This window comes from Prionailurus viverrinus, chromosome B3 (genome assembly GCF_022837055.1).
Source record: "Prionailurus viverrinus isolate Anna chromosome B3, UM_Priviv_1.0, whole genome shotgun sequence".
In the NCBI taxonomy this organism is placed as follows: domain Eukaryota; kingdom Metazoa; phylum Chordata; class Mammalia; order Carnivora; family Felidae; genus Prionailurus; species Prionailurus viverrinus.
In genome coordinates, this window is record NC_062566.1 from 107,005,713 (window position 1) to 107,018,163 (window position 12,451).

The following is a 12,451-nucleotide window of genomic DNA, read 5'->3' on the forward strand; positions in this document are numbered from 1 at the left end:
CTTCTGGAGCCTACAGTGACGTGCCGTCTCTCCAGAGAAGATTCCCAGACCACCTCTGTGAAGGAGGCCTCCCTACAGTGCTCCACCACCGTGCCTTGTTTGTGCCCCTCGTGGCACTCAGTTGCAGTTTGTAGCGTGTGTTTAACTTGGTTTTGTCTGCTGCCTCCCAGAGCTGTCAGCCCCTTGCGGGCAGGATGTTCAGCCCCACATCCAGCCCTAGACCAGCCTGGCCGCGGGAAACACCCCTGAGCCTAGACGTGAGCCTGTGACATGAATCCAACTAAGACCGTCCACGGCCATCAAATCACAGGGCCTGTGCAGACTGTCACAGAATAGTTCCAACAGAAGGAACACAGATGGCCAGTATGGATAAAAAGATGCTCAGCCTCACTGATAACCAGACAAAATCGGAATTGCAACCACTCAGCTTTTTCAAGTCTTAACATTTTTCCATATTCGCCTCCCATGCACCCCTTTTCCATTTGTCAGTCTCCTTCCATCCCCAGCATCACCTTGTCCTAAGTTTGACATTTGGCATGCCTGCAGATAAGTTTTTTGTGCTATCACTACATATGTATGTATCCATAAACAATATAGACAGAGAATGTTTTCATGCCTTTTAGGACAGTAGCTATTGGATCACTTATTGTGCATTGCTGTTCTTGCTGACCGTTACACTTTTGAGGTTTACCCGCGTTCACGTATGTGGCTCTACTTGAACATTTTAACAACTATATGGTATTCCCTTGTATAAATGTACCCCAACTGATTTTTCTTCTCCTGTTGGCGAACATTGAGATGGTTTCGGTTTGTGCCATTGCAAACGGAGTCACAGTGCACATTCTTGTGTTTCTCTAGGAGAGACTTGCTGGGTTGAAGAGCACACACACCTTCATCTTCATAGGCAACACCCCCGCCCCCCCCCAACTGCCCATGTGGCTTGTGTCGTTCTACACTCACACAGTACTCAGATGAGTTGCTCTGTGGTCCAACTTTTCCTCCCTGCCATTTGATAGATGGGAAATGGTATCTCAGTTTTATTTTTACATTTCCCTCATTCGTAGTAAGGTTGAGCATCTTCTCAAATGTTCGTTGACCATTTATTTGTGTTATGTCTTCTGTGAATTGCCTGCCAGCTGCTTGCTTGCTTGCTGATTTGTAATTTTAATTGTTTGCCCTTTTCTTATACATTTGAAGGCGTTCTCTGTGTGTTCTCAATACTAATCCTGTGTCGGTGACGTGTGTAGTAAATCTCTTCCAGTTCGTGACTTGTCTTTTCACTTTTAGTGGGTTTCTTGGTTGTTGAATAGAAGATTTTTAATTTTATAGTGAACAGTTTTACTGCCTTTTTGGTTTTTGAGGGTGGAGGGGTACTTAAGAAATCTTTCCTGGGGGTGCCTGGATGGCTCAGTTGGTTAAGCATCTGACTTCAGCTCAGGTTATGACCTCATAGTTCATGGGTTTGAGCCCTGCATCAGGCTCTGTGCTGACAGCTCAGAGCCTGGAGCCTGCTTTGGATTCTGTGTTTTCCTCTCTCTCTGCCCCTGCCCCACTCATGCTCTGTCTCTCTGTCTCTCAAAAAGGAATAAACATTAAAAAAATTTTTTTTAAAGAAATCTTTCCCAGGGCACCTGGTTGCTCAGTCGATTAAGCATCCAACTTCAGGTCATGATCTCATGGTTTGTGAGTTCGAGCCCTGTGTTGGGCTCTGTGCTGACAGCTCGGAGCCTGGAGCCTGCTTCCGATTCTGTCTGCCTCTCTCTCTGCCCCTCCCCCGTTCATGCTGTGTCCTCTCAAAAATAAAACGTTAGAAAAAAAAAATCTTTCCCTACACTGAGGTCATACGTATATTTTCTTCCAAACCATTTAAAGTTTTGCTCTTCCCATCTGGATTTTTAATTCTCTTGGAATTGATTTTTGTCTGTGGTGAGGGTTGGATATAATTTTATATTTTTTCCATGTAGATGACCAATTGACCAATACCACTTACGGAAGTTTACAACTTTCCTACTGATGTGTGTCACATGTCTGTCACGTACTCGAGTTTCTGTATATGAGGTGACTCTGTTCTGTTCCTCTGGTCTGTTTGCCTGTCTGTACTCTCTTAAGCAAATTGTAAATGCAGGTAGGCAGGTCCCATCCCCTTGTTCTTTTTCTTCAAAATTGCCTTGCTGTTCTTTCTTTTTGCTTTTTCCTATGAATTTTAGGATCAGCTTATCGAGTTCGACAAAAAAAAAAAAACTATAATGGAATTTTTATGGGAATTGCATTAGATTTAAGATTAATGGGAGAGAACAGACTTCATTTCAATATTACGGCTTTCCATTTGTGAACACGATCTTTCAGATTATTTTTCATGTCCTTTAGTGGTCTTACATCATTTTCTCCATAAAAGACTAACACATCTTTTGTTAGACTTATGTCTAGGAAATTTATACTTTTTGTGTCTATTGTGACCAGAATATTTTTTTATATTTGTGACTGGTTGTTACTAATGTACAGAAATGATATTTATATTTTAATTGTATGCAGCCACCTTGCTGAACTTAATAGTTGTAATAGTTTGTAGAATCTCTTGGATTTTTTTTATTTAGCATATGATGTTATTTTCAAATAAGGACAGTTTTGCCTTTTTCTTTCTGATTCTTAAGAATTTTATTTCTTTTTCTGCCTTGGGATATTGGCTAAGACCCCCATAGAGTGTTGACTGGAGGTGGTCATAGGGGGGGCGCTCCTGTCTTGCTTCTGGTTGTAATGGGAAGGTGTCTATAATTTCAGCATTACGTAGGATCCTTACTGCAGGGTTCTGATAAATACCTCCTATCAAGTTAAGGATGTTACTTAACCCTCTCTTCCTGGTTTGCCAGGTTGTTTCTTGTTTGTTTGTTCCAATCATAATCTAATATTAAATTTTACTGAGGGCTTTTTCTACATCTGGTTTTTCTCCTTGACTGTGCTATATTTTGTTAATAAATGTTCTGATGGTAACATTACATTCCTAGGATCAGCCCTTCTTATGGTCAGAGGACAGCGTGATTGTGTGTGTTTAATACATTGTTGGATTCAGTTTGCTAGTATTTTTTTTAAGTTTATTTATTTGGGGGGGGGGGGGCAGAGAGAAAGGGAGAGAGAGGATCCCAAACAGGCTCTGCACTGCTAGCACAGAGCCCAATGTAGGGCTCAAACTCACAAATTGTGAGATCGTGACCTGAGCCAAAACCATGAGTTGCACATGCAACCAAGACCCCCAGGTGCCCCAGTTTGCTAGCATTTTTGACTGGTATTTTTTTTTTTTTTTTTTTTTGAGAGACAGTGCGAGTGGGGGAGGGACAGAGAGCGAGGGAGGGAGAATCCCAAGCAGGCTCTGCGCCACCAACACAGAGCCCAACACGAGGCTCAAACCCACGAAACCACGAGATCATGACCTGAGCTGAAACCAAGAGTCAGATGCTTAACTGACTGACTAGTATTTTACTAGTATTTTTACCTGGGCCACCCAGGTGTCCCTGACTAGTATTTTTATTTAGGATTTTTTTTTTGCATGGTATTCATAAGAAAAGCTGATCTGAATTTTTGTTTTATTGTATTGCTCTTTCCAGTTTATATTTCAGGATAATATCACAGCCTCATAAAATTAGATGGGTACTTCTTCTCCACCCCCACCCCTGCCTTTTGTTTAGACTTTGAAAAAGTTTATATAAGTTAGAGATTATGTTTCTTGTAGGTTTGGTAGCACTTGCTTGAGAAACCATCCAGGCCTGCCTGATATTTTGGGGGAGGAATGGTGGAGCAGAATAAGCAACTGTTATTACTGATTTAATTTATTCATACAAGTTGGGGCGGCTCAGTTGGTTAAGTGTCTGACTCGATTTTGCCGCAGGTCGTAATCTCATGGTTCTGTGAGTTTGAGCCCTGCATTGGACTCTGTGCTGACAGCACAGAGCCTACTTGGGATTCTTTCTCTCTCCCTCTCTCTCTGCTCCTCCCCCCACCAAACTAAATAAATAAAAACTTTTAAAAAAATGTATTCATACAAATTTTAAAGAATTTCTTTTGAAAATTTATATTGTTCTATAGAATTATTCAGTTTATCTGTACTTTTATAGGTTTTGGCATAGAGTTGCTCATAGTATTCTCTCTCTTTTTTTTTTTTTTTTTAACGTTTATTCAGTTTTGAGAGACACAGAGAGACAGAGCGTGATTGAGGGAAGGGCAGAGAGAGAGGGAGACACAGTATCTGAAGCCTGATCCAGGCTCTGAGCTGTCAGCACAGAGCCCGACATGGGGCTCGAACTCATGAACCATGAGATCACGACCTGAGCCGAAGTCAGACGCTTAACCAACTGAGCCACCCAGGCGCCCCCATAGTATTTTAAAAGTAGTTTTAAAACCTCTCCTGCATTTCTGTCCCCTCCTTCATTCTCCCAGAGTGGATGAGTCCTGAATATTGGCCTCCAGTTGTGCCCTGTCTCAGACCTAAAGTTTCTTTTGGATTTCTATGATGTAGTAGATTACTATAAAAGAGTTTAAATATGGCCTGATGCTTTTACTGCATCATAGCGTTGTGGTCCTTTTCCTTGATTACAAATGTAAATAAAGACATGTACGTTTTAATAATTAGAATATATACAAAAGTATAAGAAAATATCACGGGACTGATTTTGGCATATGTCCAATTTCTGCCTATAAATCACATCTACAAACACATTTTCAAAAAGTAAGTTTGGGATAACATTGTATATACTGTTTTCCTCACATGATACGTTATAAGCATTTGCCCTTACCATTAAACATTTGAAAGCATGTTTTTAAACGGCTGTGTAATATTCCTTTGTATCCCTTGTAGCATTAAATGCTTTTACAAATACCTTGTTGTTGAACATCAGGGCCTGGGGTGATAAACCTCCCTGTGTATCTCTGATGATTCCTTCTTCTGATAAATTCTTACAAGTGCATGTAAAGGTTTCAAGTCTGTGCACGGTCGCAAGGACCACTGGGGTGATTGATCGGCATCTGTTCTCTTTGCAGCAGCCCACTCACCCTGTGTACAATATTGGACCAGATAAGGTGATCCAGGCCACCATGCACTTCCTGCAGAAGCCAGTCCCAGGCTTTGAGGAACATGACGACGAGGCACCAGCAGAGACTGCCACCGACTAGAAGACCCAGGGCCCCTGGCTCTATGTTCACCCACCTCCCCGGTCAGACCCAGTTTTATACATTTCGATACATACTGCATTCCGTGCTGCAGAAGCCTTGGCCACTAGGGAGCTGTGGTCCTTTGTCCTTTTCTTGTCAAACAAAACAAAACTGATGGTCCTGGGTTTGGAGAAAATAGTGGCGTGGTTTTTAAAAAATTCTTTCCACTTCCATCAAACCAAAAATCTGTCAGCCCGTGCGGCATCTAAACCCGGCTCTGGCCTGGCCAGGATTGTTGGGGAACGGTGCATGCTGGGCAGGACCAGTCCCTCGCCGCCAGCTCTCCGGCCCGGACAGTCGTACTGAAATGAACGGTGTCTATGAGTCACTGCTGCGATTCCCCCCTGCACGCCACCATTAAGTCACCAGGAAGGTGCCCTCCCCTGAGTGGAAATAAGTCTATTCCGTGCCGAGGGGGAGAGGGGGAGCTTTGGTCCCATCACAGTGAATTCTCTAGAAAAAAATCATGGTGGGACTTCACTAGGAGATGCCCTACCTCTCACCTTCCACCTCAGTCATTTGCAAGGGAAAGGAGCTGGGGGTGGGGGAGAAAGATCTCCTTGAGTTGTGAGTCCCTCCCCCTCCGCACTGGAGAACTGAGCCACGCTTCTCCCCAGGGCGGGACTCGCTTCAGCCACAGGGGTGGTGACTTAGACCCAGGAAACCAATTATGAGTGGAAAATGAACCTCTAGTTCACTTCTGTGTCCGAGGAAGCAGCCCCAGTGCCCGCCCCCCATCATGTATGTGAAATACCCTTCTCGTGTCCTCAAGGCCGCACCCGCAGCCTGTGGCCATTGTGCGTGTTTCCATCTTTCTTCCTTCAGACTCCCAGCCCATCACCCTCAGAGACGGTGTTGTCTTCTCTCATCTGGAGTATTAACACTACTAAATCTTTCACCTTAATTTGACTCAGGATTTATTCACATCCTGCCCACTCTAGTCTCACAGAGATAAAATCAAGTGCTAGATAGGCTGGCTGCTCAGCCAGCTGTGGCAGGGCTGAGTGCCGCCCGGCGTGCTCAGCCTGGCAGGGCCTCTGCTGCTCACGGGGAACCCTTTCTCGGTCAGCGGGGCGTTGAGTTGGGCCATCTGTCCGCTGCTACAGTCACGGCACACTCCGTGCGGCTGACCTGGCCTTCATGTACGCAGCCCCGGACTGCGAGCAGACAGGAGCCTGGAGGTGCGGCACGAGGCTCTTCTCAAAACTCTGGCCGACTGCTGCCTCTCATTCCCTATTGCTTTGGCGGATTGGGCTATGTATTACCTCCTTGAAATAATAAAAGAATAACATTTTCTCTGATGTCTCTCATTTGTGACTGGTCCCAAGAACATTCCCTCAGAGTGTCCACTGTTGGGAGTTACTGAAGATTGCTCGCGGATTGCCGGTCTCCCATGTGTGTGTGACATTTCAGACCTTGCAGGGATCTGACTTGGGTTCTACCCTCAGACAGCTGCTCCAGTGGATGCCACCGTGGGCCCAACAAGCAGTGGGAGAAGCTCTGTCTCCCAAGCTCCCCAAACCAGTTCTGTTTACTTTTGTCCCAGCCCTCTGTACGCCACGTCTCATGGTGTCTGTGTGTCTGTCTGATTCTGAGCAGAGACTGTGCTCCTGAGTCCGAAGGCAAGAATTCAGCAACAGGTGGAGGTGGCTGTCCTGACCAGAGGCGGGGGGACTGTCACAGAACGGGCCAGAATCCTGTGGTCACCTGGCTTTCCTTCTCATCTGGTGAGAGACTCTCTCTCAAGGGAGGCCAACAAGGCAGATACTCTGTGTCCTGACCCTCCATGAACGAGAAGAGGGTATCCTCATCTTGGAATATAATTCCTGCCCCCGTGCTCTTTTTGCCCAGATAACAAAACAGTTTGGGCCACAAAGCAGCACATTGAAATGCATCCTTCCCATGACTGTAACAAAAGGCCAAACCCTCTAACACCAGCAGCCTCAAGGTATTAGGGGATTAATTGTAGTAATTGATGTGGTTAGAGACAGAAGGGATTGCTTCGGTATGAGTTGGCTTTATACCAAGGGGAGAGGGTTTGAGCTGGCCCCAGGATTAGGTGAAGTTTGCCTAGGTAGAGGAGAGAGGGTCATTTACTGGTATTTAAAAAATTTTTATTTGAGAGAGAGGACACTATTGAGGGTGCAGAGAGAGAGGGAGAGAGAGACCCAAGCAGGCTCTGCGTGGCAGCACAGAGCGTGACATGGGGTTCATTTCATGAACCGTGAGATCATGACCTGAGCCAAAATCAAGAGTCGGATGCCAAACCGACTGAGCCACCCAGGCGCCCTGGCATTCTTGTCTCAGGGGGTTTACACTGGCATAACCATGAGACTCCCTTTCTGCTCCCAGTTGGGTCTGGAGGATTTCTTGACTTTTACAGCATTCAAAGTGGGTGCTGGAGATAAATTCTCAGATAAACAGATTTATCATGTGTATCCTTAAGTAGAAGGCACTTACGTAGCATTCAAGATGGGTTACCCCAAATATCTCCCTCACCAATAAAGAAATACAGAACTACCACAGATGTCCAGATGGACCCCAACTGCCCCCTTGGACCCATTTCAGACCCACGTTGAATCCTGTGTAAGTTGGGAGGCCTGCTAGATCCTCGTGTGAGCAGAAGGGGAGCCTCCTGGATAAGCAGACGCCCCCGAGATAACAATACCAGTCAATGATATTCCTAAACTGCCTTCTCTTCGCAGCATCATTTCTGAGTTAGAAGCCATCAGTCAGATTCTGGCCACTGTGTTGGGGGCAATGCTGTACTCTACTTGATGAAGCCACTTCTCATGAAGACCGCCCACAAAAGCATATGCCATAATATTAAGTAACAGCTCCACGATGGCCTTCCGTTGAGGACTAGCCTTAGATCTTGATATGTTGCTTCCTGGTGACTTAACTTAGCAGAGAGATGGAGGTTAGAGACTCCTGGCAAGGTGGTTGCTTATGTGACCTTGGCGATTGCATCAATGTTAACCATCTATTGTACTTGTGTCAGGAGCTTGATAGAATTAAGGGTGGAGCTCTGAGTGCTCCATATTGTTGGCAGCAGTGGAATCCATTGGCTTCAGATGGTAGATGTACAGATAACGATGCTGACATTCCATTATAAAACGAAGAACTGGTCTCATCTTCCAACCAGGTTTTCATTCATCCAACCTCCTTATGGAAGTAGGTCACTGGGCTTCCTGCAGGAATTCGCCAGTAGCTTCAGCACCCCAACTCTGAGAGAAGGGTAATGGTCTGGGGTGGGGAAAGAAATGTTCTTTATGTCTGCAGGCTTCCGAGGCACTCTTTGGCCAGGACTACTGTGTACGATGTCTGTCATTCACTGTCTGGGATAAATCCAGTTCAATGAAAGTTTTCTTTCTTAATGCTAATAATCAGGCCTGAGGTTAATGATACAGATAGAAGTCTATGATGGAGGGCTACTCAATGTTGCTTCCATTTGGGAGCCCAGGAATAACTTGGGGGTGGGGGGAATATTTGCTAATGTTTTATTTATTAGTCTACCATCTACACCAGGGGGCAGCAAATTTTCTCTGTAAATAGTAAGTATTTTAAGCTTTGCAAACAACTACTCAACTTTGATCGGCCATGGTAGGACAAAACAGCCATAGACAAAGTGCAGTCGTGTTCCAGTAAAACTTTATGAAAACAGGTGGTGGGCTAGATTTGGCCCATGGGCTGTAGTGTGCCTACCTGTGTTCTAGACCAAATCCCATCCATATTCATTCAGCATTCTTCCACATCTTTCATGGCTGAGATGTAATGTAATACTATGTCCATGTACTACTAGTCTCAAAAGGCAAATGTGCTTGGTAGAGTTTGTACCAAATATTCCAGCCACCCACGTGTGCTGCTCGGGCATTCACTGCCACGAAACAGGAAGAACTGAATGATTTAAGACATTGTTACAACTTGCTTAAAACAAAGAGGAAATGTGTTGACTCTTAAACTGAGACGTCCAGGAATTAGCTTGGCTCTATGGCTTTAGCAGCTTCCTCGGTCTTTCTGTATCAGCTCCAACCTCAGGCTCTCTCCATGTGACTGTCAAATGGCAGCAGCAACAGCTGCAGACCGTACATCCTCTGAGGGTGAAGTTCAGCAGACACGAGCAGCTGGCACTGTCCCAGTCTTCCTTCCCAGCAAGTGTCACTGCGTCTCACTGCCTTTGATCAAGCCACGTGCTTTTCTGAGAAGCAATCCAGTGGCCAGATTGAAGTGCACTGAATGACCTAAGTCTTGATCACATGCTTCTTGCATGAGTGGGAAATGGGGCTCCATCAGAAGCACACAGTCTAAGAATGGGGAAGGAACGAAGCCCCGAGTCCAAATTAGGGTTGTAGTCAAAGCGGGGAAATGGATGCTAGAGAGACAAACCACCACCGCTGTCTACAACAGTGGATTATTACTGGGATAGAAACCTGTGGTGGACACGGTTGGCATCCATTCCTCCCCTCCCCAACTGTGGCAGCCAATAGTCTCGTGTGAATGTGATTTCCTTCCGACCTCCAGGACCAGGCCCTGATTGGCCTAAGGCGATCATTTTAATCCATCCCTCTTTGGCAAGAACAGAAGCCTACACCAGTCAAAGGGCTTGCCCTGGCCTCATTGATTGATGCAGAATAGAGCATGTGGCCTACAAAAACCGGAGAGAAGCCCAGGACATTTGATGATAGAGGAAAAGCACCTCTCTCCCGTTAGGGATGGTAGAATGTGTGACCTGGGACTCCTACAACCATTTTCCTACCTACAAGGAAGCCAGTCTCAGAAGCCAGTACACACAGACTCCCTGACTCACTAAGAAGCATGGCCAGAACCCTGATCACCCCTCTCCTGCAGTTTGTCTTGCTTCTGGGTTTTTCAGCTATGTGAACCAACCTGCGGTGGATTTACTCTGACTCGCAACCAAAAGCATCCTAACACATACAAAACTCTTATCCGTGAAAGTTCTTACCTGCTGCCTGAAGGGCACGGATCACCCTTGCCACATCCACCCGAAGAATAACCCCTAAGAGAGTTCCTCCTGGTCTACTGCCTCTCCTCATTTGATCCTTGACTCAGCCTCATGAGGTGGGTGAGGCAGCCGTAGTATCTGCGTTTTACAACTGTCGAAACAGGTCAGAGAGCTTAAGTGAATCACCCAAGGTTTCTGGCGATCAAGGAGTGGAGTCTGAACCTGAACCCAGACCTGCTGCCCAGGAGCTTCCATCCCCCCAGGTGTCTAAAGGAAGGTGGAGTGCGTGGTCTCGGGGATGGAGGCAGTACCGAAACGTGTGTGGGTTACCTCGGGGGCTGGATGACAGAGACCCCGAAGGCCGGCCCCCATCTTTTACCAGGACGAGCATGCTGACAGCAAGTGGCCAGGGCAGGCTGGCCTCGCTCTTCGGTCTTCGTCTCCTGCTCTGCCAAGTCTTCAGCATAGAGCGACGATCCCCACACCAAATGGGTGCCACCCCAGTGCAGAGCGAGGCTATGGTGAGTCAGTCTTTCTGGTAGCTCTGAAGACAGCCCGCCCCCTGCAGCCTGGCCCGGCCTGCCTAACCGGTTCCTGGACTGGACATCCTCTTTCACTTCCCGGCAACTCTGCTTTTCACCAGCTGGTGCAGGAGGTTCAGAGAAGGAGGCCAGGTGGCCGATGCTCCCCTCCCACTGCTCTGCTTGTGTACGTCCAAGAACAGCCAGGCAGGCGGGGACACAGTGCTCATCGCTCGCCCGGCTTAATGGAAAACTTTCCCTGCCCTCTGCCCCTCCTGCATAAACACCGCTCCTGCAAAATAATCATAACGATGCATTTAAAAAAGACGACCTTTTTATTTTAGCATAGTTTTAGATGGACAGAAAAATCGCAAGGATAGTAGATCCCTATGTCCCTTAAGCCAGTTTCCCCCACTGTTGCCATCTTACGTGAATATGGAACATTCGTCGAAACTAATAAACCAATGTTGATACGTTACCATTAACTAAAGTCCATAGTTTATTTGAATAACTTAGTTTTTACCTAAATGCCCCTTTTCTGTCCCCAGATCCCATCCAGAACACCTCATTACATTCAGTCAACTCTCCTTAGGCTGCTCTTGGCCGTGACAGTTTCTCAGGCTTTCCTTGTTGTGGGTGGCCTTGACAGTTTGAGGAATACCGGTCAGGTATTTTGTAGATGGCCTCTCACTTGGAAATTGCATGAAAACATTCTCATGATCGGGGTAGGGCTGTGCGTTTTGGGGGTAAGGCCACAGAGGCCAGGTGCCCTCTCATCACATCCTATCAAGGGTATGTGTGGTCCACATGGCTTGTCCCGGGGGCTTTTAATGTTGAGACCTGGCTGAAAGCATGTGTCGGGCTATTGCACTGCAAGATTCCTCTTTCTTCCCCTTTCCAGACTGTGCCCTTTAGAAGGAAGTCCACGTGCACAGTACACATTTAAGGAGCGGAGAGCTATGCCCCACATCCTTGAAGGTAGGGTATCTACATAAGTTATTTGGAATTCTGTGGGAGGTTTGTCTTTTCTCCATTTATTTATTTTTCTACTCATTTGTTTATATTGGTATGGACTTGTGAATACTTATTTAACGCTTTGGGTTATGTTCCATACTATGTTGTTTATTTTATTGCTCAAATTATTCCAGCTTTGGCCATTAACTCTTTCAGTTGGTTCCTGTGTCCCTTTGACATCTCCACACTTCCTTATAAAATAGCGTCATCATCATCATATCCTCATTCTGTCATCCCTTTTCTTTCAAGAAGTATGGGCCTGTTGATAATCGTTGACACTGGATAACGGGTGCATTGGGGTTCAGTATACTATGCTCTTCAATCTTTGGTCACATTACATTCTGTCCAGAGTAAAAAGTACTGCACGCTGGTGATCTTGGATGTGAGACTTCGTGCCATCTGCTGTACCTGTGTATGGCTTGAGCTGATAGGACAAAGGTGGTGACAGAAGCCTAGGACTTCAGCTCCCAAGTCAGAGCAGGCTAGAGTCATAGTCTTCTCAAGGGGAGGGCCAGGGGGGACCCTGGGACTGTAGGGGGATCTGCCCCCGAGGCGTGCGGACTAAGTGCCTGGCAGGAAGGTGGGGAGGGTCCTGCAAGTGGCACCCCCAGAGGGGGATGACAATGGTATGATGGAATGGGTACCCAGGAGAGCTATGCTGTGCTCCCGGGAAGGCTGACGCTTTGCTGGCTCATCCACTCAAGTCCTCCCCTCCCTCTTGGGAGCAGTGGCGGCCATGGTCTGGATGCCAAGC

General features: G+C 46.4%; 1 protein-coding gene across 1 annotated transcript in view; it reads left to right on the forward strand.

Moving 5' to 3' along the window:
- The window catches only part of FNTB (farnesyltransferase, CAAX box, beta), a 67,722-nt gene extending 61,222 nt beyond the window's left edge, over positions 1 to 6,500 (forward strand). The window contains exon 12 of the mRNA XM_047860987.1: positions 5,029 to 6,500. Coding sequence (XP_047716943.1) covers positions 5,029 to 5,160 — 132 coding nt within the window. The 3' untranslated portion in view covers positions 5,161 to 6,500. The remainder of the gene's footprint in view (positions 1 to 5,028) is intronic.
- The last annotated feature ends 5,951 nt before the right edge of the window (positions 6,501 to 12,451 follow it).